At 53.4% G+C, this 22,753-nt stretch overlaps 1 protein-coding gene across 6 annotated transcripts in view; it reads left to right on the top strand.

Moving 5' to 3' along the window:
* Positions 1-163: 163 nt before the first annotated feature.
* The window catches only part of STIM1 (stromal interaction molecule 1), a 75,102-nt gene continuing 52,512 nt past the window's right edge, over positions 164-22,753 (top strand). For all 6 annotated transcript variants that reach the window (XM_069881687.1, XM_069881682.1, XM_069881686.1 and 3 more), the window contains exon 1: positions 164-305. In XM_069881687.1, the coding sequence (XP_069737788.1) occupies positions 206-305 (100 nt within the window). In that variant the 5' untranslated portion in view covers positions 164-205. The remainder of the gene's footprint in view (positions 306-22,753) is intronic.

Raw genomic sequence — 22,753 nt, 5'->3', positions numbered from 1 at the left:
GGAACCATTGCAGCCCCGGGGTGGGGGGAACAGGGTCTCCCTGGGCGCTACCACTGCGGCGCGGGGGGGGCGGGGCCTCCGCGGGCCGTTCCACTGCGGCTGAGGGGGCGGAGTCTCCGCGGACCATACCACTGCGGCTGGGGGGCGGGGCCTCCCCGGACCGTTCCACTGCGGCGCGGGGGGTGCCGGCGGTGCCGGTGCCGCCATGGCCGCGGCCGCGCTCGGGCTGCTGTGCGCGCTCCTCCTGCTCCGCGGCCGCGCTGAGCGCCCGCCCGGGGTCAACCTGGACCAGGCGGCCCTGGCCGGTGAGGAGGGGCGGGTCGGGGCGACTCCGCGAGGGTTTGGGACAAACGGGCGGCTCGGTGGGGGGTGTCGGTGCCGCTTTGGGGTGATTCCGGGTGGTTTTGGGCAGAAGGAGCTCTGAGGCGGGTTCGGCTCCGCTTTGGGGCGATTCCGCGCGGTTTGGGCTGCCGGGCGGGCCTGGCTCTGGTTTGGGGCGATTCCGAGTGGTTTGGGGCAAAGGAGCGTCTCGAGCAGGCTCGGCTCCGCTTTGGGGCGATTCCGCGCCAGTTTGGGCAAAACTGGCTGCCAGGTGGGCTCGGTTCCCCTTTGGGGCAATTCTGGGCGGGTTTGAGGGAAAGCTGCTTTGATTTGGGGCGATTTCTGGTGGGTTTGGATAAAATCCGCTTCGGGGCGGCCCCGTCCCCGTTTTGGGGCGATTCCTGGCGTCGTTGGCTCCGCTTTGGGGCCATTCCCCGCGGTTTTGGGCAACAGGGGCTGCCGGGAGGGTTCGGTTCCACTTTGGGGCGATTCTGCGCGGCTTTGAGCAAGATCCGCTTGGATTTGGGGTGATTTTAGGCGTTAACGGGCAAAAGCCGCTGCCAGGTGCCCCGGCTCCGATTTGGGGTGATTTCTGGCGTGTTTGGGCAAAACCCGCTACGATTTGGGGCGGTTTCTGGCGATTTTGGGTGAAAGTCGTTACTGGCAGCCCCGGCTGCGATTTGGGGCAGTTTCTGCCGTTATTGGGCAAAAGCCGCTGTCAGGCGGCCCTGACTCCGCTCTGGGGCGATTCCTCGTGGTTTTGGGCAAAAGCCGATAACATTTGGGGCGATTCCTGGCTTTTTTGGGCAAAAGGGGCCGTCAAGCGGCCTCGTCTCTGTTTTGGGGCGATTTCACGCGGGTTTGGGCAAAAGCCGCTGCCAAGCAGCCTCGGCTGCGCGTTGGGGCGATTCCTGGCGTTATTGGGCAAAAGCTGCTGCGATTTGGGGCCATTCCGTGTGGTTTTGAGGCAAAAGCTGCTGCCAGCCGGCCCCGACTCCGGTTTGGGGCGAATCTGTGCGGTTTGAGGCAAGAGCTGCTGTGATTTGGGGCGATTCCTGGTGCTGATGAGCAAAAGCCGCGTCCCGGCTCCGCGTTGGGGCGATTCCTGGCGTTATTGGCCCCGTTTTGGGGCCGTTCCGTGCGGTTTTGGGCAAAAGCCGCGACAATTTGGGGCGATTCCCGACGCTTTTGAGCAAAAGCCGCTGCCGGCCGCTCTCGGCTGTGATTTGGGGCGATTCCTGGCGATATGGGGCAAAAGAGGTTGCCAGGCGGCCTCGGCTGCGGTTTGGGGCAGTTTCTACGGTTATTGGGCAAGAGCTGCTGTGATTTGGGGCGATTCCAGGCGTTACTGGGCAAAAGCCACGTCCCCGACGGTTCTGGCTCTGCTTTGGGGCGGTTTCTGGAGGTTTTGGGCAAAAGCCGCTGCGAGGCAGCCTTGGCCACGCGTTGGGGCGATTTCTTGTCGTTCTGGGCAAAACCTGCTCCACTTTGGGGCGATTTCTCGTGGGTTTGGGCAAGAGCCGCTGCCAGATCGGCCTCAGCTTCTCTTTGCGGCCTCGGCTCTGCTTTGGGCCAATTTCTGGTGGTTTTGGGCAAAAGCTGCGTCCTGTCCAGCGTTGGCTTCGCTTTGGAGTGATTCCTCACAGTTTTTGGCAAAAGCCACTGCTATTTGGGGCAATTCCTGGCGTTACTGGGCAAAAGCCACATCCCAGCCGGCCTCAGCTCTACTTTGGACCAATTCCTCACTGTATCAGTCAAAAGCTTTAGCAGGCAGCCCCGGCTACGCTTTGGGACTATTCCACGAGGTTTGGGGCAAAAACTCCTGCCAGGCAGCGTTGGCTCAACTTTGGAGCGATTTGTGGTGTTATTGGGAAAATTCCTGGCATTATTTGGTAAAATCTGCTGCCAAGCGGCCTCAGCTCCGCTTGTTATTGGCTAAAAGCTGTGTCCAGGCTCACCTCAGCTGCACTTTGGGGTGATTCCTTGTGTGTTTGGGCAAAAGCTGCTGCCAGGTTGCGGCAGCTCCACTTTCTGCGACTCCTCACGTTATTGGTCAAAGCTGTGTCCTGGCTCACCTCCACTTTGGGGCAATTCCTGGCAGTTTTGGACAAAAGCCACTGCAACTTGGGGTGATTCCTTGAGGTGTTTGGGCAAAAACTGCTGCCAGGCATCCTCATCTCCACTTTGGGGTGATTCCTGGTGTTATTGGGCAAAAGCCGCTGTGATTTGGGGTGATTCCTGGTGTTGTTGTGCCAAAGCCGCTGCGATTAGGGGTGATTTCCTGGCAGTTTTGGGTAAAAGCCACCGTGATTTCTGGTGATTCCTCTTAAAATTGGGCAAAAGCCACTGCCAGGCATCCTCAGCTCTGCTTTGGGGTGATTTCTGGTAGTTTTGGGCAAAAGTCGCTGTGGTTTGGGGTGATTCCTCACACATTTGGGTAAAAGCTGCTGCCAGGCAGCCCTGGCTCCACTTTGGGGTGATTCCTGGCAGTTTTGGACAAAAGCCACTGCAATTTGGAGTGATTCCTCTTGTGTTTGGGCAAAAGCTGTTGCTGGGTGGCCTTGGCTCTGCTTTCAGGTGATTCCTGGCGTTATTGGGCAAAAGCTTCTGTGATTTGGGTCTATTTAGACTGGAGAAGAGGAGATGGAGGGGAGACTTCATCCTGCTCTGCAGCTTCCTCGCATGGGGAGGAGGAGCAGGTGCTGAGCTCTTGCTGACCCGAGGGGATGGCAGGAATATGCACCAGGGGAGGGTTAGGTTGGACCTTGGGAGAAGGCTCTTCACCTGGAGGGTGGTCGAGCACTGGAACAGCTCCTCAGGGAAGCAGTCACAGTGCCCAGCCTGGCAGTGTTCCAACAGCATTTAAACAACGCCCTCATCCCCATGGTGTGAACATAGGGGTTGTCTTGTGCAGGAACAGGAGTCGGGCTCAATGGTCCTTGTGGGTCCTTTCTAACTCAGGATGTTGTATGATGTCTTCGTGGTGGTCCTTGAGGCTGGACTGGGACCTTGCTCTATGAAACCTGTGTTCTGTGGTCAGTGGTGAGATGGAATTCCTTATCTTTCCACCGCAGCATCTCCATGTCCTCCCATCGGGACACAAACTCATCGAGCTGTGTCCTGCAGGCACTGCAGGTGGAGGAGCTTAGGTGGTTTCCCAGAGGGAGAAATCCCACCATGGCCATCATCCGCAGCCTTGATCCACCCTGGAGCATCCCACCTGCAGTGGGCTTCCATGACGTTCAAGGTAGTGAAAAAGGTGGTGAGCACCTCCAGATCCCAGTGGGTTTGCTCTGTGTAGATGTGCCCTTACTCCTGCTCTGCACCCTCAGCAGGAGCTCCAGGATGGGATGGGGCCCATAGAGCAGTTTCAGTGGCAGCAGGAGGTGCTGGTGTGGGTGCTGGTGGATGAACACTGCCGGCTGGTGAAGCTGAGAAGATGTTTTACTCTCTGTGTTGGCGGGAGCGGGGCAGGTTCCAGGCACTGCAGTATCAAGTGAAGGATTGGAAATGCCGTGTCCAGTTCCCAATCCGGAAGGAGCAGGGCAGGGATCCTTCCCCTGCACTCGGTGCTTGGGTTCAATTTTGGGGCCCCTCACTCCAAAAAAGCCCTTGAGGGGCTGGAGCATGTCCAGAGAAGGGAATAGAGCTGGGGAGGGGTCTGGAGCCCAGGGCTTGTGGCAGCAGCTGAGGGGCCTGAGACTCTTTAGTCTGGAGAAGAGGAAGCTAAGGGGAGAGCTTAGAGCAGCCTGTGGAGAAGTGGTGGCTGCCCCATGTCTGGAGGTGTTCAAGACCAGGTTAATGGGGCTTGGAGCCCCCCCCACCCCGATCCAGTGGGAGGTGTCCCTCCCTGTAGCAGGGGGTTGGAACTGGATGGGTTTTGAGGTCCATTCCAACCCAAACCATTCCATGGTTCTGTGCACGTGATTCTAAATCCTTTGGCCAGTTCATGTCCAGTCTGCTCCATTAAGGAAACTGGATCCCGCAGTCCCTCTGATGAAGCAAGGTTTATGCCTCCGAGGAATTTCCAGAGGAGCTATTTTTGGAGGCCCTGCAGCCCGGGTGGTTCAGCTGCTGCCTTGCTCTTCTCACTGAGCAGGGCAGGGCGCAGCCCAGGACCTGGGCTCTTCTGCAAATCACCTGCGGGTCACCTTTTGCTGAAGAAGAGGTGTTACTACAACCATGGAATGGTTTGGGTTGGAAGGGACCTCAAAGTCCAACCAGTTCCACCCCCCTACCATGAGCAGGGATACCTCCCACTGAATCAGGGGGCTTCTGGCCCCATCCAGCCTGGCCTTGAACACCTCCTGGCAATGGGGCAGGCACCATTTCTCTGGGCAACCTGGGCCAGGGCTTCCCCACCCTCACAGGAGAACATTTCTTCCTGAGATCTCATGTCAATCTCCCCTCTTTCAGTTCAAAACTGTTCCCCTCATCCCATCCTTGAGCTCCCTGATCAAGAGCCCCTCCCCAGCTTTCCTGGAGCCCCCTTCTGTACTGGAAGCTGCTCTAAGGTCTCCTTGGAGCCTTTCTCTACTCCAGACTGAACAACACCAACTCTCCCAGCCTGACGTCATAGTAGAGGTGCTGCAGGCCTTGTATCATCTCCTTGGCCTCCTCTGGACTTGCTCCAACACCTCCATGTGCTTCCTGTGCTGAGGCTCCAGGTTTAGTCTCCTCAAAGCGGGGCAGAGGGGCAGAATCCCCTCCCTGACTCTGCTGGTCCCGCGGCTTTGGATGCAGCCCAGGACACAGTACCGTTTCTGGGCTGTGAGTGCACCTTGCTGGCTCTTGTGGAGCTTCTCTTCCCCCAGCACCCCAAATCCTTCTCCTCAGGGTTGCTCCCAATCCATTCTCCTCCCACCCTGGATTGGTGCTTGGGATTGTCAGACTCAGGTGCAGGACCTGGCCCTTGGCCTTGCTGAACTCCATGAGATTCTCACAGCCCCACCTCTGCAGCCTGTCCAGGTTGTCTGAACGGCAACAGTTCTCCATGAGGTGATCCCTCTGCTGCTAAAAACTCTCCTGCTTATTAAACCCGGCGGCTGCGCTAATTAACGAGGCGCCGGCCATGGCACTGAGCCCATTGCAGCTCTCCAAGCCTGGGCTTGGTGCCAAGCTCGGTCCCCCTCTTGCTTGAGTGCAACCGACCTGGCATTTTCTTCTTGAAAGCCTCAATTGCTGTCTATTAGTGCTGAAAATCTGTTTACTTCATTAATTAACTGTGCTCATTTTAATTAGCCTTGCTCTAAAACCAAAACTGAGTGGGGAGAAATGAGCTCCCTGGCAGGTGGATCAAGCTGGAAGCTCAATTGCCCTTCATTGGTGCTGTTAGTGACGCGGCTGCGTGGGCTTTGCATGCTCTCCTCATGTTATGGACTGCAGCCTTCGGGACCTCCTGTTCCCTTATTTCCCACTCAAGGACCTTGGTTGCTCCTGGAGGTGTTATATCCGTATGGAGGGATAGGACAAGGGGAACGATTTTGAGCTGAAAGAAGGGAGACTGAGGTGAGATCTTGCGGAGAAATGTTCTCCTGTGAGGGTGGGGAGGCCCTGGCGGTGGCTGCCCCGTACCTGGAGGTGTTGAAGGCCAGGCTGGATATGGCTTGGAGCCCCCTTGATCCAGTGGGAGGTGTCTCTGAGACTTGAACTGGATGGGCTTTGAGGTCCCTTCCAACCCAAATCATTCCATGGTTCCATGAAGATTTTTCAGCAGTGGATGCTGGTCCTCAGGCAGGCACGAGCGATGGACTCTGATAGAATGGGTTGGGTTGGAAGGGAACTTAAAGGTTAATTAAGCCATTGCTTGTTACTGCTGCGGCACGTGTGAGCCTGGAGAAGCTTCTGCCTCAAACCTCTGTGTTGAAACGCAGCATCTTGCTCATGGGGCTGTTCTGGGAACCGTATTTGGCTCTGGGGTGGAAGTGGAACCTGTGAATCGTGCCTTTAACCTGACGGATTGTGCCTTAACCATGGAGTTTTGCCTTTTAGCTGGCGAATGAGTTTTGCCTTTAGCAGGCAAATGATGCTGTTAAACTGTCGGGTTTTGCCTTTAGCTGACTAAAGCTGCTGTTGAGCATCAGGCTCTTTGCTGCTGGTGTGGTTACGTGTTGAGGGCAGCGATGCTGTCCCCTCTGCAGAGCCGGGTGGCAGCCGGAGTGATGGCGCGGCTGTTTCTGCTTTTCCTGGCAGTTGTGGGACAAAGCACCGATCAATCGGTATGAAAATCATCAGAGGAGCAGGAAGAAGTCGTTAGAGCTGGGCATGGCTTTTTGCACGTGCATTGTCCTTTCTTGCTTTATGAAGCGCTATCGGGGCACTTGTTTGTTTGGATTATGGACCTATTTTTAAGTAACCTATTTTTTCCACTTCGGAAAATGCCTTGGCTCACGTCAGGTTGTGGACATCTGTGTAGGCTGGCTTGGGAGCCTCCGAGCATTCCGGGGAGCCATGCTCTCTGCCTGGCAGGTATCTCCATCCCCAGCTTCTGCTGTACAGGATCCAACGCCTCTGTATCCTACAAGGAGCTCTGTGTCACCCCAACCATGCCATCCCTTCACGTCTTCCAACACTCTGGAACTACAGGTGGCTTCGCTGACCCCAGCCACATTCCCGCGAGTGGAAGCAGTGTCAATCCGATGGGAAATGGTGACATTTGCTAAGAAACACACACTTTTACAAGAAAAGAGGCTATTTTTGTAGCTAAGCTATTATTTACATCTTTTTTCCCTCTCCAGGGCTGAGTTTTAAGGTCAATTTAATTCATTCCTCCAGGTTGTGAGCTCAGGTGCCTGTGATTCTCGGAGAAGAAACACAGTAAACAGGAGAATTTAAGACTGTCCATGTCCGAATCACACCTGAACACCCCGTGTGTTAGCACACCCTGCCCCGAGGTCGAGTTGAGTGTCGTATTGCAGGAAGGGGAGAAATAATTCTGGATTAAAGCTGCTGAGCAACGTGTGTGTTTGGGTTTGTACGAGCGCCAGGGTGTAATTCCTGTGCGAGTGAGCCAAAGGGAACAAAAAGCTGTTTTCTTCCTTGAAACAGGCAGGCAGAGGCAGGGTAAAACCCAATTTTGGGGGCAAGAAATGATTTCTAACAATATGATTTTCCAAATAGCTGCTGTTATTCACAGTGGTGGGATGTTTTTCCTTCTGCTTTATGGATTTTGAGGCAAAAATCATAGTGTGTCATGGGTTGCGCTCATTATTGAAAAGCAACAGGAGTTACTGTGTGTTTTAAGCTGAAAGAGAGAAGATTTAGATCAGATCTCAGGAAGAAATTCTTCATGCTGAGGGTCAGGTGGCCCTGGCCCAGGTTGCTCAGAGAAGTGGTGGCTGCCCCATCCCTGGAGGTGTTCAAGGCCAGGTCGGATGGGGCTTGAAGCCCCTTGATCCAATGGGAGGTGGAATGAGCTTTGAGGAATGATCCAATAAGCTTTGAGGTCCCTTCCAACCCAAACCATTCTATGATCCTATGAAGGCATCGCCAGGAGGTCCCTCTGCCTGTGGGACTTCTGGCCGCACTGCCATCACCGTTCCCAGAAATGTGTCAGCATCTTCTAAGCTCATTTTCACACTCCCCAGTTTCACACCTTCTGCTGCATCTCCTCCTTCATCCAGATGGCCTCCAGGACACGGCTTAATTAAATGACTTTCTTAATTAAATAACTTTCCTATCCTCAACAGAGGAAGGACATGGAGCTTTTGGGGTGAGATGATGCTGAGACTGGAGCACCTCCTGTACGAGGCCAGGCTGGGAGAGTTTGCGTTGTTCAGCCTGGAGAAGAGAAGGCTGCTCTTGGCCTTCTTGGCCACCTGAGCCACTGCTGGCTCACGTTCAGCTGCTGTTGAGCAACATCCCCAGGTCCTTCTCTGCCAGGCAGCTTTCCAGCCGCTCTTCCCCAAGCCTGAGGTGTTGATGGGGTTATTGTGGCCCAAGTGCAGAGCCGGCTCAGTCTGTGCTGCTCCCTGGTGTGAGCTTGGTGTTTGCTTTAGGGCCGCGTGGTGGGTAAGTTGTCCGACTGGTTTGTTTTTCATCTCGTGGCTATTTTCAGCTGCCCAGCCTAACAAGGTGAAATGTCTGAGATGCTTTTCCCTTCCCTGTGACTGTGCTATAAGGAGGCTCCCGCCTACCCCGCAGGGAGCCGCTCGCCCCAGCCCGCGCTCTTTTCCGTAGCCTTTGGCTATCAGGTCTTCTGTAAGAACATCAGCAGCTCTCTGCGTGGACACTCTGAGCCCCAGATCCCGGTATGACCATGGCACTGTCACCCCCCTGAGAGGCTGAGGCTGGGAGAGTTGAAGGCTTTGGCATGTTGGTTCAACCAACTTTGCCAGTTCCATTTAGGAAAGCAGCTCCCTGAAAGGAAGTTGTAGTGAAGTGGGAGATTGGGTTCTTCTCCTAAGGAACAAGCAATAGGATGATAGGAAGCAGCCTGAAGTTGTGCCAGGGGATGTTTAGATTGGATATTTGGATCAGACGGATGATGTGAGGGCTGGAGCACCTCTACTATGAGGCTAGGCTGGAGCACCTCTACTATGAGGCCAGTAGTTGTTCAGTCTAGACAAGAGAAGGCTCTGGGGAGACCTTAGAGCAGTACAGAAAGGGGCTCCAGGAAAGCTGGGGAGGGGCTCTTGATCAGAGAGCTCAAGGATGGGTTGAGAGGAATCTTTTTGAGCTGAAAGACGGGAGATTGAGTTGAGATCTTAGGGAGAAATGTTCTCCTGTGAGGGTGGGGAGGCCCTGGCCCAGGTTGCCCAGAGCAGTGTTGGCTGCCCCATCCCTGGAGGTGTTGAAGGCCAGATTGAATGAGGCTTGGAGCTCCTGATCCAGTGGGAGGTGTCCCTGCCTGTGGGAGGGAGTGAAACTGAATTGGCTGCGAGGTCCTTTCCAACCTAAACCATCCCCAATTCCAAGGTCTGGCCCACACACCAGGGGTAGTGGAACTGGATGGGCTTTGAGATCCCTTCCAACCCAAACCATTCCATGAGTCTATGATTAGGAAAAATACCTTCGTGTAAAGGCTCATCAAGCCCTGGCAGAGGCTGCCCAGGGCAGCAGTGAAGTCCCCATCCGTGGAGAGGTCTGAAAACTGTGTGGACATGGTGCTCAGGGACATGGTTCAGTGGTGGGATTTGCAGTGTTGGGTTTACAGTTGGACTTGATGATATTAGAGGTCTTTTCCATCTTTCTGTAAAAGCTGGTGGGCTGGGCAGCCTTACTGCAATGTGCAGATGTGGGCTGTGATGGTGTGGATGTGGGTTATACCGCTCTCAATTTATGCTGAGAGCATCTACACCAGGGTGGGGGTTGTCCAAGATGCAAGTGGGGGTGACGTTTCACCCCATCTACTCCTTCCTGTTGTGTGGTTTGTTCACTCTAACACTGTGTTTGTGGGTCCTTGGGGGCTGGGAGAAGCTCTCAAAGTGCTGTGCACTTGGGTGAGGTTGGTTTTTAAAGCAAACCCCGTGCTTGCTCCTGGGCTCAAGTCCAGAGAGAACCCTGTGAGCAAAGATGGTTTCTCTCCGGTGGCCACCAAATGAATGCCAAGCTCCTCACAGTTGCTTGGATATTGAATCTCGGCATTGTAGGGTGTGGAAGCCCTGCTCTTCCTATTTCACACGAAGGATTAAAGTGCAGGGGTATCGTTGCTCTGCAGGAAGTCATCTGGCAGAGCTTGAACCCTCTCCCAAATGTCAGCTCGGTGGCCAAGCCTGCAGGACATTCATCATGTCCTGGGCACTGCGGCAAAGTGATTCGGGAGCTCACGGATGTCTGGGTTGGCTCGCAGAGTGAGTTTAGCACCTTGATGTGAATCCATTCGTCCTCAGGGTCAGCACCTTCATGGGATTGCTCCCACCCCTTCGGAAATGCGTCCAGATGGACAACCAGCAAGGAACCTTATGAGGATTGGCTGAGAGAGCTGGGGTTGTTTAGCCTGGAGAAGAGGAGGCTGAGGGGAGACCTCATTGCTCATTGCATAGGAATGGTTGGACTCAGTGATCTGGTGGGTCTCTTCGAACGTGGTTATTCTATGATTCTATGATATACTTTTCCCAGGCTGTGCTCATGGGTAGGAGTGAGATGCGGTGCTCTCTCCAGTCAAGGGAGACAGGGTGAGAGAGCAAGCAGGGATTGTTCAACCTGGAGAAGATTAGGCTCCAGGGAGATCTTAGAGAGTATGGAAAGGGGCTCCAGGAAAGCTGGGGAGGGGCTCTTGATGAGGGAGTGCAGGGATGGGATAAGGAGAATGATTTTGAGCTGAAAGAGGGGAGATTGAGGTGAGATCTTAGGGAGAAATGTTCTCCTGTGAGGGTGGGGAGGCCCTGGCCCAGGTTGCCCAGAGCAGTGGTGTCTGCCCCACCCCAGGAGGGGTTCAAGGCCAGGCTGGATGGGGCTTGGAGCCCCATGATCCAGTGGGAGGTGTCCTTGCCCATGGAACTGGTTGGGCTTTGAGATCCCTTCCAACCCATTCTGTGATTCCATGTTTGTCTTTCCAACATGTAAGTTTTTTGCTGCAGGGACTTTAGAGTTCTGAGGAATCTCCTGGATAGGAACATTCTTGTTCTGAGGGGACCATTCTGATAGATGATGTTCCCACTGGAGTCCAGGCAGCCCTTGGTGTGTGCCGGTGGGGCTGGGAGGTCACAGAATGCGGTCGCCAGCATGGAGCAGGGTCACACTGACAAGAGCATCACACCATGGCTGCTGTAGCTCTGCCATTCCTGACCTCTGACTCAGCAGGGCCACCGGCTGCCGCGCTGTGGGTGCCCACGCACGTTGGAAGGCATGCAAGGGGGTGGGATGGTGGTCTCTGTGATCCCACACCAAACAGAACTTCCTTTTGGGAACCACGCCTTGACCAGAGCCTGGTGAATGCTGCAAGATTCCTGGGTCTTGTGCCTGAACTGTGAGCCCGTGTGCGGGCAGAGCTGGAGAACTGTGTCCACTTAATTGGCTTTCTGCTCTCCATGTGTGGCTCCATGCATCCTATCACCCGCTGTGCCCAGGCTGCTTGCATCGGGGACCAAAGCGTTGCTCAGCTTGGGTGCTCCAGGCCCCTTCCTAAGCCGTACATGATTTATCCTGACTGAAACTCCATGGGTTCAGTTTCTTACAGAGTTGTTTTTCCAGCTGAAATAATGACAAATGGGGTCAAACTCCACTCCAATCTCCTGGCATTGTGCCTGGGGTGGCTTTGGATAGCGTTTTCCATCCTTGGCTCCTAGAAATAACAAAGAGAGATTGACCGCATCATCTCTGTTGTGAAAGCCTGCTGGGAGTTCAGGAGGCAGTAATTAATTTAACAGTGCTGCAGGTTTAGAGAGGGGCAGAAACATGGTGGGATGAATCTCATGTCTCATGACTAAAGGGCAACCTCATCACCCTCTAAAACTACCTGAAAGGAGGAATCATAGGAATCATAGAATCATAGAATCACCAGGTTGGAAGAGACCCACCAGATCATCGAGTCCAACCATTCCTATCAAACACTAACCCATGCCCCTTAGCACCTCGTCCACCCGTGCCTTAAACCCCTCCAGGGAAGGTGACTCAACCACCTCCCTGGGCAGCCTGTTCCAGTGCCCAATGACCCTTTCTGTGAAGAATTTTTTCCTAATGTCCATCCTGAGCCTCCCCTGGTGGAGCTTGAGGCCATTCCCTCTCGTCCTGTCCCCTGTCACTTGGGAGAAGAGGCCAGCTCCCTCCTCTCCACAACCTCCTTTCAGGTAGTTGGAGAGAGCAATGAGGTCTCCCCTCAGCCTCCTCTTCTCCAGGCTAAACACCCCCAGCTCTCTCAGCCGTTCCTCGTAACGCCTGTTCTCCAGCCCCCTCACCAGCTTCATTGCTCTTCTCTGGACTCGCTCCAGAGCCTCAACATCCTTCTTGTGGGGAGGGGCCCAGAACTGAACACAGGATTCGAGGAGCGGTCTCACCAGTGCCGAGTACAGAGGGAGAAGAACCTCCCTGGACCTGCTGGTCACACCGTTTCTGATACAAGCCAAGATGCCATTGGCACCTTGGAAGGTGAGTCCTGGTATTTTCAACCAAGTAACAGGTGATGGGATGAAAGCAGAGAGCCTCAAGTTGTGCCAGAAGAGGTTCAGATTGGGTATTGGGAGAAACTCCATGATGGAAGGAGTGGTGAAGCCCTGGCAGACGCTGTCCGGGGCATTGGTAGAGTCACCATCCCTCAAGGTGTTCAAAACCTGTGTAGCCACGGCACTTGGGTTCAATTGGCATGGTGGGACTGGGCTGATGGTTGGACTGGATGAGCTGACAGGGCTTTTCCAACCTTAATGATCCCACGATTGTATAATTCTTTATCAGGGAGTGCAGGAATCATAGAATTGCTTGATTGGAAAAAACCTTTGAGATCATCAAGTCCAACCGTATCTGTTCACTATTAATCCATCCCTGAGCACCTCATTTACCTGTGTTTTAAACCACTCTAGGGATGGTGACTCCACCACCTCCCTGCACTGCCCGTTCCAGTCCTATCCAGTGGCTATGACGAGGGGAACGGATTTAGCCTGAAAGAGGGGAGATTGAGATGAGATCTTAGGGAGAAATGTTCTCCTGTGAGGGTGGGGAGGCCCTGGCCGAGGTGCCCAGAGCAGTGGTGGCTGCCCCATCCCTGGAGGTCTTGGAGGCCGGGCTGGATGGGGCTTGGAACCCCCTGATCCAGTGGGAGGTGTCCCTGCAAGTGGTTGAAAACTGAATGGGCTTTGAAGTCACTTCCAACCCAAACCATCCCATATTTCTATGATTTTCAGCAGCTTCTGCACTGCCAGATTGCTGTGAAGGCGCTCATGGAGGTGGGCATTGAGTGGTTCCAGGGAGGATCAGTGTGGTTTAACGGCAGCCGAGCAGTAGCTCCAAGAGCGATGGAGCTGCCTTGAGGTATTTTCTGGTCCCTTCCTTGTGTTTTACTTCCACAACAATATTGCTTCGAAATGGTGAACATGAACCCAGATTGTGTCACGCTGTGTGTCCAGGACAAGGACCACATTGTCCAATGGGTTGCCAGCTCACCTTTTAAACCCATTTTATTACCCCAAATAGCCTTGAAGATTTTGACAGACAGAGCCTGCAATCCCTCTGGAATTGCTGCAGTTTCAGAGGACGCTTGTGGCTGTGACCCCCAGGTCCAAGCCAGGCTTGGAGCTCGCCCTATGGTGTCTTCTGGCATGTTTTCAAGCTCAGGCTGAGGTTCCAAAGATACTGAGCTGATGGAACACCACCTTGCCATTTCTGAAAAGCATTTCCTCATTCCCTCCTGGTTTTGGCAGCACTGGCTCTGGCATGTCCAGCAGTTTCGTGCTCGGCAGATGTAATTCTGCTCGGCGCTGGGGCATCTCCTGACATGAACCTCTGAGCAGGCTGCCCAGAGAATGCTGAGGAGGCTTGCTTGGGAGAGCTGGACTCTGGGCTTGGTGTGAATGGTCGGTTGGTGCACATGGACAAGCAACCCCACATTGCTCTGGTTTGGTGACCCAGAGGCAGCCCAAGTGTGGGACCCCTGGTAGTTTCCATGCTCAATGTCCTGTCCCATAATGTTCCTCTCGTGGTGGTCACCTACAAGGAAGAAAAAAGTCACTTGGTCAGGTGTTTTGTTTGTCAAAATACTTTGTGGGTTTGAACCTCCCTGCTCTGTGCTCCAGGAGCAGCTTTTCCATGTTCCAGCACAACAGAGGAGGGTGTAAAATGTCCGATTTAACCCCTGTCCTGTGATGAGTCATTTCCAGGCTTGGTTTATTTTTCTGGCTTGAACTGGGATGACCTTTTTACTTCTTTTTAGGAACAGCTTTTATTAATGAGGCAGCACCAGCACAGCTTCCAGCCTGGCAGTGCGGGCAGGAGCACCTCCTGTACGAGGAGTGGCTGGAAGAGTTGGGGTTGTTCAGCCCAGAGAAGGCTGTGGGGAGACCTTAGAGCAGCTTCCAGTACTGAAAGGGGCTCCAGGGAAGCTGAGGAGGGGCACTTGATCAGGAAGTGCAGAGATGGGATGAAGGGAATCGTTTTGAGCTGAAAGAAGGGAGATTGAGATGAGATCTTAGGGAGAAATGTCCTCCTGTGAGAGTGAGGAGGCCCTGGCCCAGGTTGTCTAGTGGCTGCCCCATGCTTGAAGGTGTTGAAGGCCAGGTTGGATGGGGCTTGGAGCCCCTGATCCAGTGGCAAGGGATTGGAACTGGATTGAGGTTTGAGGTTCCTTCCAACCCAAACCATCCCATGATTCTGTGATTTACTGCCAGCGTGGTGGCCGTGCTCAGTGCCATTGTACCAACTTGCTACTCACCTTCCCATCAGGCAGGTTGCCATTGTGGCTGCTCGCACGTCAGCATCGTGACTCCATGCATGTCACCCTTGGGGCTGCTCACCTGTCGCCACTGGGGCTGCTCGCATGTCACCGTTAGGGCTGTTCACTGGTCACACCCTCAGGGCTGCTCGCACGTCGCCATCAGGGCTCCTTGCATGTCTCCATCAGGGCTGTGTCCATCACGACTGCTCACGTGTCACCATCAAGGATGTTGCACGTCCCCGTCACGGCTGCTCACACGTCCCCATCAGGGTTGTTGCATGTCCCCATCACGGCTGCTCACACGTCACTGTCAGGGCTGTGTCCGTGTCGCCATCAGGGCTGTTCACATGTTGCTGTCACTGCATGTGTTCTCGTTACCCATGACAGGGTTCTCTAGGGGACAGGACAGCCCGGCTCTGCTGTTGTTTTTTCTGATGGTGGCGGGCGCGGTGTTTTCCAGCGGCGATCGCTGCCGCCGGTCTGGCAGTCAGCTTCCACACGCCCCGCGTTGCTTCCTCTGTGCAGCTGGGGTTTGCGGAGAAGCGACCTTGAGGCTGACGTAACCGTGAGTGCTCCTTCTTCGCTGCAGCAACGTCTTTGGCTGACAGAGAGGGAAAAATTACAGTTAAAAGGCTTATTTCCCTAATATGAATGATCGTAGAATCATGGAATCGGTTGGAAAATCCCTTCAAGCTTATCCAGTCCAACCGTCAGCTCAACCCCACTGAGCTGACTGAACGCTGTGCCATGGCCACACAGGTTTTGAACCTCTATAGGGATGGTGACTCCACCACTGCTCTGAGCAGCCTCTGCCAAGGCTTAACAACCCTTTCTGTGAAGGAATTACTCAGTAACCAGTCTAAACCTCCCCTGGTGCAATTTGAGACCGGTCCCTCTTATACCATCCCTTGTTCCTTGGGAAAAGAGTCTGATCTCTGCCTGGCTCCAACCTCCTTTCCAGGAGCTGCAGAGAGGTTGGACAGGACTTTACAGGTCACCTAGGGAAACCTCCCTTCAGGAGTAGGGGCACGTCCCACTGGATCAGGGGGCCTAAAGCCCCATCCAGTCTGGCCTTGAACCCCTCCTGGGATGGGGCAGCCACCATTTCTCTGGGCAACCTGGACCAGGACCTCCCCACCCTCACAGCAAAACATTTCTCCCTAAGATCTCATCTCTATCTCCCCTCTTTCACCTCAAAACCATTCCCCTCATCCCATCCCTGCACTTCCTGATCAAGAGCCCCTCCCCAACTTTCATGGAGCCTCTTTCTGCACTGGAAGCTGCTTTACGGTCTCCCCACAGCCTTCTCTTCTCCATGCTGAACAGCCTCAGCTCTCTCAGCCTGTTTTTCCCTATCACTACGTTTTCTTCTTCAAGCAGACCAGCTCTAGACCAACTGCTTCTGCTAAGTTATCTCAGCCCCACAGTGATGCAACCTGGCAGATGACGTCAGCTGGTGTTGATATAGAAAAATGTAAATCGGATCAAAGATGTGTTCCACCCCAGCATTTTTAGCTAGAATAGCAGTGTTCAGTCTTTCCTGGTGGTTGTGGATTGTTTTGTGGATTGGTTTGGAAAATGTGACCCTTAGTGCTGGTGACGAGACTGCTTCAAAGGGGTACCTGGAGAATGTGGAGTTGACTCACTCCTAATCATTGAAAAAGGTTTCACAGGGAGGTGGTGGCTGCCCCATCTCTGGAGGTGTTCAAGGCCAGGTTGGATGGGCCTTGGGCAGCCTGATCCAGTGGGAGGTGTCCCTGTCCATGGCAGCGGGGTTGGAAATAGATGGTCTTTAAGGTCCCTTCCCATTCAAACCATTCTACAGTTCTATAATAATCAGATTCAGAGGAGAAAATGCCTTCTTCCTTGTAGATGTTGACCAGTCTATCCAGGAGAAGCAGCTGCAAGCTGAGGCACAAACTGTTCTAAAGTGCTTTGCAGGTGTGAACCTCCCTTCGCTTTCCTCTAAGAGCAGCGTTTCCATGTTCCAGCACCACAGAATAGGGTGTAAAATGTCTGATTTAACCCCTGCCCGACAATGAGTCATTTCCAGGCTTGGTTTATTTTTCTGGCTTGAACTGGGATGACTTTTTTACTTCTTTTTAGGAACAGCTTTTATTAATGAGACAGCACCAGCACAGCTTCCAGCCTGGCAGTGCGGGCAGGAGCACCTCCTGTACGAGGAGTGGCTGGGAGAGTTGGGGTTGTTCAGCCCAGAGAAGGCTGTGGGGAGACCTTAGAGCAGCTTCCAGTACTGAAAGGGGCTCCAGGGAAGCTGGGGAGGGGCTCTTGATCGGGGAGTGCAGGGATGGGATGAAGGGGAATGATTTTGAGCTGAAAGTGGGGAGATTGAGATGAGATCTCAGGGAGAAATGTTCTCCTATGAGGATGGGGAAGCCCTGGTCCAGGTTGTCCAGCGAATTGGTGGCTGCCCCATGCTTGAAGGTGTTAAAGGCCAGGTTGGATGGGGCTTGGAGCCCCCTGATGCAGTGGGAGGTGTCCCTGCCTGTGGCAAGGAGTTGGAACTGGATTGAGGTTTGAGGTCCCTTCCAACACAGACATTTCATGAAGTCAGGTATCTTGAGCTCTTCTTCCTCCTGGTTTCTTGAAGTGCCAGGAGCCGGGGACTGGAAATCCATTGCTTTGGGCAAGTGCCAAGGCAGTGACACATGTGAGTCAGGAACAATTAGGCGGAACAGCAGAAATATTGTGGTTTCTTGATTTCTTCTTCACTTTCTCTAACGTCTCCAGTTTTCCAGACAGGAATGACTCACCCATCCATTTTGTGGTTTCCTCACTTTAAGCATTTATTCTATCGCTTAAAACCCAATGATTATTAGTTGGGCATCACCGTTTGCGGCAGCCGGCATTGGGTGCTGTGCTCTGTGGGCTGTGGCTTCCTGGAGCAGCTGAGTCACTTCTGTTACAGGTTTTCACATTGACATCGATTTCTTCCCATCCCTCACCAAGTCTGGCTTTCAGAATATCAGTAAGGCTGTTGCTGATCTTGGGAGGATCTCTTGGTCTCCTTATCGAGCAGGAGCGTTGGTCCTGGAGAACAGGAGTTAGTGCTGGAGGGTTGTCCAGCCCCCTTTGTTCGTTTTGGTCCTGGGACTGTGTCTGTCCTGTGTGGCTCGCGACTTGTGCCCCACGGCACTGAGTAACTGTTTTCTCGTAGGATCACGGAATCTTTGAGGTTGGAAAATATCTCCAAGATCAACCAGTACAAACCTTAACCCACAATTCCACCACCAAACCCTGTCCCTAAGCAGCACATCTGAACGGCTTCTGAACCCCCTGGGGAATGGTGACTCCACCACTGCCCTGGGCAGCCTCTGCCAGGACTTCACCACTCTTTCCATCAAGGAATTTCTCCCAAGATCCAGTATCATCCTCCCCTGGCACAACTTGAGGCCATTTCCTCTCATTCATTGGGAGAAGAGCCCAATCCTGGCCTGGCTCTAGCCTCCTTTCCAGGAGCTGGGGAGACTGATGAGGTCTCCCCTCAGCCTCCTCTTCTCCAGGCTAAACACCCCCAGGTCCCTCAGCCGCTCCCACAACCCCTGTGCTCCAGACCCTTCCCCAGCTCCATTCCCTTCTCCGGACGTTCTCCAGCCCCTCCAGGTCTTTCTTGGCGTGAGGGGCTGAGAACTAAACCCAGAATTAGAGGTGCACCCTGTGCAGCATCGTGTGCAGGGGACGATCCCTGCCCTGCTCCTGCTGGCCACTCCATGGCTGATCCAAGCCCGGATGCTGTTGGCCTTCTTGGCCATCTGGGTCATTGCTGGCTCATATTCAGCTGCTGTCGACCAACACCCCCAGGTCCTTCTCCTCCAGGCAGCTTTCCAGCTCTGTCTCAAGCCTGGGGCATTGGTGGGGTTGTTGTGGGCCAAGGGCAGGACCCAGTATTTTCCCTTGTTGAACCTCATCCGATTGGCCTTGGCCCATGGATCCAGCCAGTCCCAATCCCTCTGCAGAGCCTTCCTGCCCTCCAGTGGGTCCACACTGCTGCCTAGCCTGGTGACTGTTTGATCACTTGATCCCTTCATCCACATCCATTATGTGTTTTTAAAACATTATGTGTTTTTATAGTCAGCATAGTAGGTTTCTGCACGTCATTCCCCAAAACCTCATCTTGCAAGCGTGAAAGGTTCTTCAGAAGGAGGTCAATGTCAAGGGTTAACCCCTGGATTTGGCCGCTGGCTTGAGCCAGCTCCCACTCCTGGCTTTGTTTGGGAAGATGTGGAGCACCCTGTGGTTGGCTTCAACCAGGCGCTGGTGCCGGCAGCCCCCACTGTATCTCCAAGGGATTTTTACTCCTCCAGTGTTTGATGTAGGCAGGATGTGGAGCACTGTTGGGCTCTGGGATGTGCTTCCATGAGCCACACGGATGCAGCAGGCAATGTCCATGGTCTTCAACTCCATTGTTCCTGCCCTACTATGATGCAGGAATGGGGACCTGTTCCAGCAGAGCTTGGCACTCAGCACCACGATGACTCATCCTGGCAGCTCTTGGTCTCAGGGCCCGGTGCAGCTTCCTCTGTGCTGCTGGAGACTGAGAAGTGGTTGGATGTGGCACGGAAAGGGGCTGGAGCTGGAGCGGGGGGCAACGATGGGCAAGGGAGAAGCTCAGTTTGGTCTCTGGGTGCGTGGTTGACATGGTGGGTCTGGAATTGAGCTCTGAACATGGCAGTTTTAAGTGCTGGCGTGGAATTGCTCCTCAGAAATCCGAGGAATCTCTAAAATGTTTTTATCCTGGGAACTATTTACACTTCAATGTGAAGAAACATCCGCTACGTCTAAAAATAAGTAACCCTGGACTGGATCTAGAGCCAAAGAGGTCACCTTCACCTAAATGCATTACTGAATCTGCTGCTTTTGCCACCAAAAAGAGGCGGGTGGGAAGGGACCCTTCACCACCACGCTGGCTCCAGAGCTGGGACAGGGAGGAATATTGCAGGGTCATAAAGATAAAGGAGCAATAAACCCCTTACGGGAACTGGGAATCAGCTTTACAAATGTATTTCACATTTACACTTGATCAGGGAGTACAGGGACAGGACAAAGGGAACGGTTTTGAGCTGAAAGAGGGGAGATTGAGATGAGATCTTAGGGAGAAATGTTCTCCTGTGAGGGTGGGGAGGCCCTGGCCCAGGTTGTCCAGAGAAATGGTGTCTGCCCCATCCGTGGAGGTGTTCAAGGCCAGGTTGGATGGGGCTTGGAGCCCCTGATCCAGTGGGAGATGTCCCTGCCCGTGGCAGGGGGGTTGGAACTGGCTGGGTTTTAAGGCCTTTCCAACCCAAACGATTCCATTGTTCTATGAAGTATGGCTCTATTCATGGAAATGTTGCAGGAATGGTTTTTTTGGGGTGGATCTGGAGTGCGTGTCCTGGGCTGGTTCTGGAAGAGACAAATCTGTGCAGGATACCTTGGGATCTGCTCTTGTGGTGGCTCTGGAGACATAGAAGTTACCAAGCTCTGTGTATTAGAAATTGTGTTCAAAGGCATGGAGAGAGTGTTACCAATAGCCAGAAAAATGCTTAAAATTGTGGGATGGTTTGGGTTGGAAGGGACCTCAAAGATGATAGAAGCATAGAATGGTTTGGGTTGTGGGGGGACCTCAAAGCTCATCCAGTTCAACCCCCCTACCATGCGCAGAGACATCTCCCACTGGATCCAGTTGTCCATTAAGTGCTTGCAGGTCTGAGAACCCATCAAATGTCTGTGCCGTGAAACAATCTCCAAAAAAAGCCCCAAATTTGGTCTGGAAAAACGTTTTCTTTCAAAATCACCAACTCTTGGAGAAAACATCTGACCACCTCCTACTTAAATCCACTGTCCCTGTGGAAGCGCAGGTCCCTGCATGGACGCAGAGTTTAGGTGCTGTTCCTGCAGGGGAGGAATACATGGAATGGGATGGCAGGAGCTGGGACGAGCTCATCCAAGGTGATTAGCGGAGGGAAAGTAGAAAGCTGGGCCACTGCTGGCTCTTGTTCAGCTGCTGTTGACCAGCATCCCATGGTCCTTTTCCACCAGGCAGCTTTCCAGCCACTCTTCCCTAAGTAACTCCCACTCCATTAGCAGACTTACATTAATTAGTAAAACTTGACCTGTAGTCTCCAATGAAGGAGCATCTGAAGAACCTCAGGTGTGAAAGGACAGTTGTATTGAGTCAATGACCCTCTGCTGGGTGAAGGATGGGCTGGATGGATGGGCCCAAAGAGTGGTGGTAAATGGAGCTCAATCAGTTGGTGTCTGGTCACAAGTGGTAACCCCGGGGCTCAGTGTTGGGTCCAATTCTGTTCAGTATCTTCATCGGTGATCTGGATGAGGGGATTGAATGGACCCCTTAGTAAATTTGGGGATGACAGTAAGCTGGGTGGAAGTGTGAATCTGCTTGAGAGTAGGAAGACTCTACAGGTGGGATCCGTGGGCAGAGGCCAGTAGGATGAGGTTAAACCGGACCAAGTGCCAGATCCTGCACTGGGGACACAGCAGCTGCGTGCAGCTCCAGGTTTGGGGAAGAGCAGCTGGAGAGCTGCCTGGGGGAGAAGGACCTGAGGGTGTTGGTTGACTGGCTGAACATCAGATTGTACATTATGAAAAACTTCTTCACAGAGGGGTTCTCAGGCCCTGGCAGAGGCTGCCCAGGGAGATGGTGGAGTTCCCATCCCTGGAGGGGTTTAAAAGACCAGCAGGTGAGGTGCTCAGGGATCTGGTATAATGGTGGACAGGTACAGTTGGACTTCATAATCACAAAGGTCTTTTCCAATGAAGTGCTTCTGTGATTCTAACGATGTCCATAAAGACACATCTGGATGCCTTCACTGTTGGTACAGGTTTAATTAATCAGCATAAACGAGGTGGATTGTGTGAGCCATGGGATGACTCCTCTTATTGTGATGAAGTGACCTGATCTCTGGTTGTTTGAGTTCATTAAATGTTCTTCCTCCCCATGGGATATTTTGGCTTTTGGTGCTCACCTCGCAGAAGGACTCGCCAAGGTATTTCCTAGCTTTGCCGTACAGGGTGGTGCTAAAACAACTTTCGGTGTCTTATTTAGACAACTCAACAGAAATATTGTCATAAAACAATGGAATGGCTTGGGTTGGAAGGGACCTGAAAGCCCACCCAGTTCCACACCCTGCCACTGGCAGGGTCACGTCCCACTGGATCAGGGGCTCCAAGCCTCATCCAACCTGGCCTTGAACCCCTCCAGGGATGGGGCAGCCACCAATTCTCTGGGCAACCTGGGCCAAGGCCTCCCCACCCTCACTGCAAAACATTTCTTCCTAAGATCTCATCTCAGGCTCCCCTCTTTCAGCTCAAAACTGTTCCCCTCGTCCCACCCCTGCACTTCCTGATCAAGAGACTGGCTGGGCTTTGAGGTCTCTTCCAACCCAAACCATTCCATGGTTCTCTGAGTGTCTGTAGTGCCAGGAGTCTGTTGTATTACTTAGGGCTTCCTCCTTCATATCTTTCACGTTGTTGTGTTGATACTGAGGGATAAGTGGATTTCCCAGTAACCCGTCACTACTGTCAGGACAGGGGGACAGCTTTGGCCCTATGAGTTCTGTAGCGACTGTCTCTGTGAGTGCTGTGGGGTCAATGGTTTGTGAAGTTTCCCATTGGACCTTCCAGCAGAGGCACTGAAGTGTTTTGTTGCTGTGTTTAAAACTCCATTAGAGGTCGAGTGCTCAGATCTCCCCTCCTATTTGCATGTTTTCTAGACTGTTTAATTAGTGTGAGGTATGACACTCATTAGCATCATACTGGCTGTTTCATTAAAGGAGAAAAGTTCATCTTTGGTCTCCTGTTATTGTGTACTTAGAGCCAAAGGGTTTCTGGTCCAACTTAATGGTGGGGTTACGTGTCCTCAGATGAGGAACAGGGGATCGGTGCCGCTGGGTTTCGTGTGCTGTGCAGTGAAAATTGGAGTGACTTCCCTGAATGGGGGAACTGTGCAAGGACCTGGGTCAAGTCAATCCGTGGTTTCGATACAGGATGGAGGACGACATGGTTGGAAGAAAACATGAAGAGAAGGACTTGGGGTCTTGGTGGGTGAGAGGCTCCATGTGAGGTGGCAACGTGCGCTCACAACCCAGAAAGCACCTGTGCCCTGGGCTGCAT

Source organism: Phaenicophaeus curvirostris, unplaced genomic scaffold (assembly GCF_032191515.1).
Source record: "Phaenicophaeus curvirostris isolate KB17595 unplaced genomic scaffold, BPBGC_Pcur_1.0 scaffold_59, whole genome shotgun sequence".
NCBI classification, from domain to species: Eukaryota; Metazoa; Chordata; class Aves; order Cuculiformes; family Cuculidae; genus Phaenicophaeus; species Phaenicophaeus curvirostris.
Note: the sequence above shows the minus strand (reverse complement) of the source record. Positions and strands in the feature narration are given on the sequence as shown.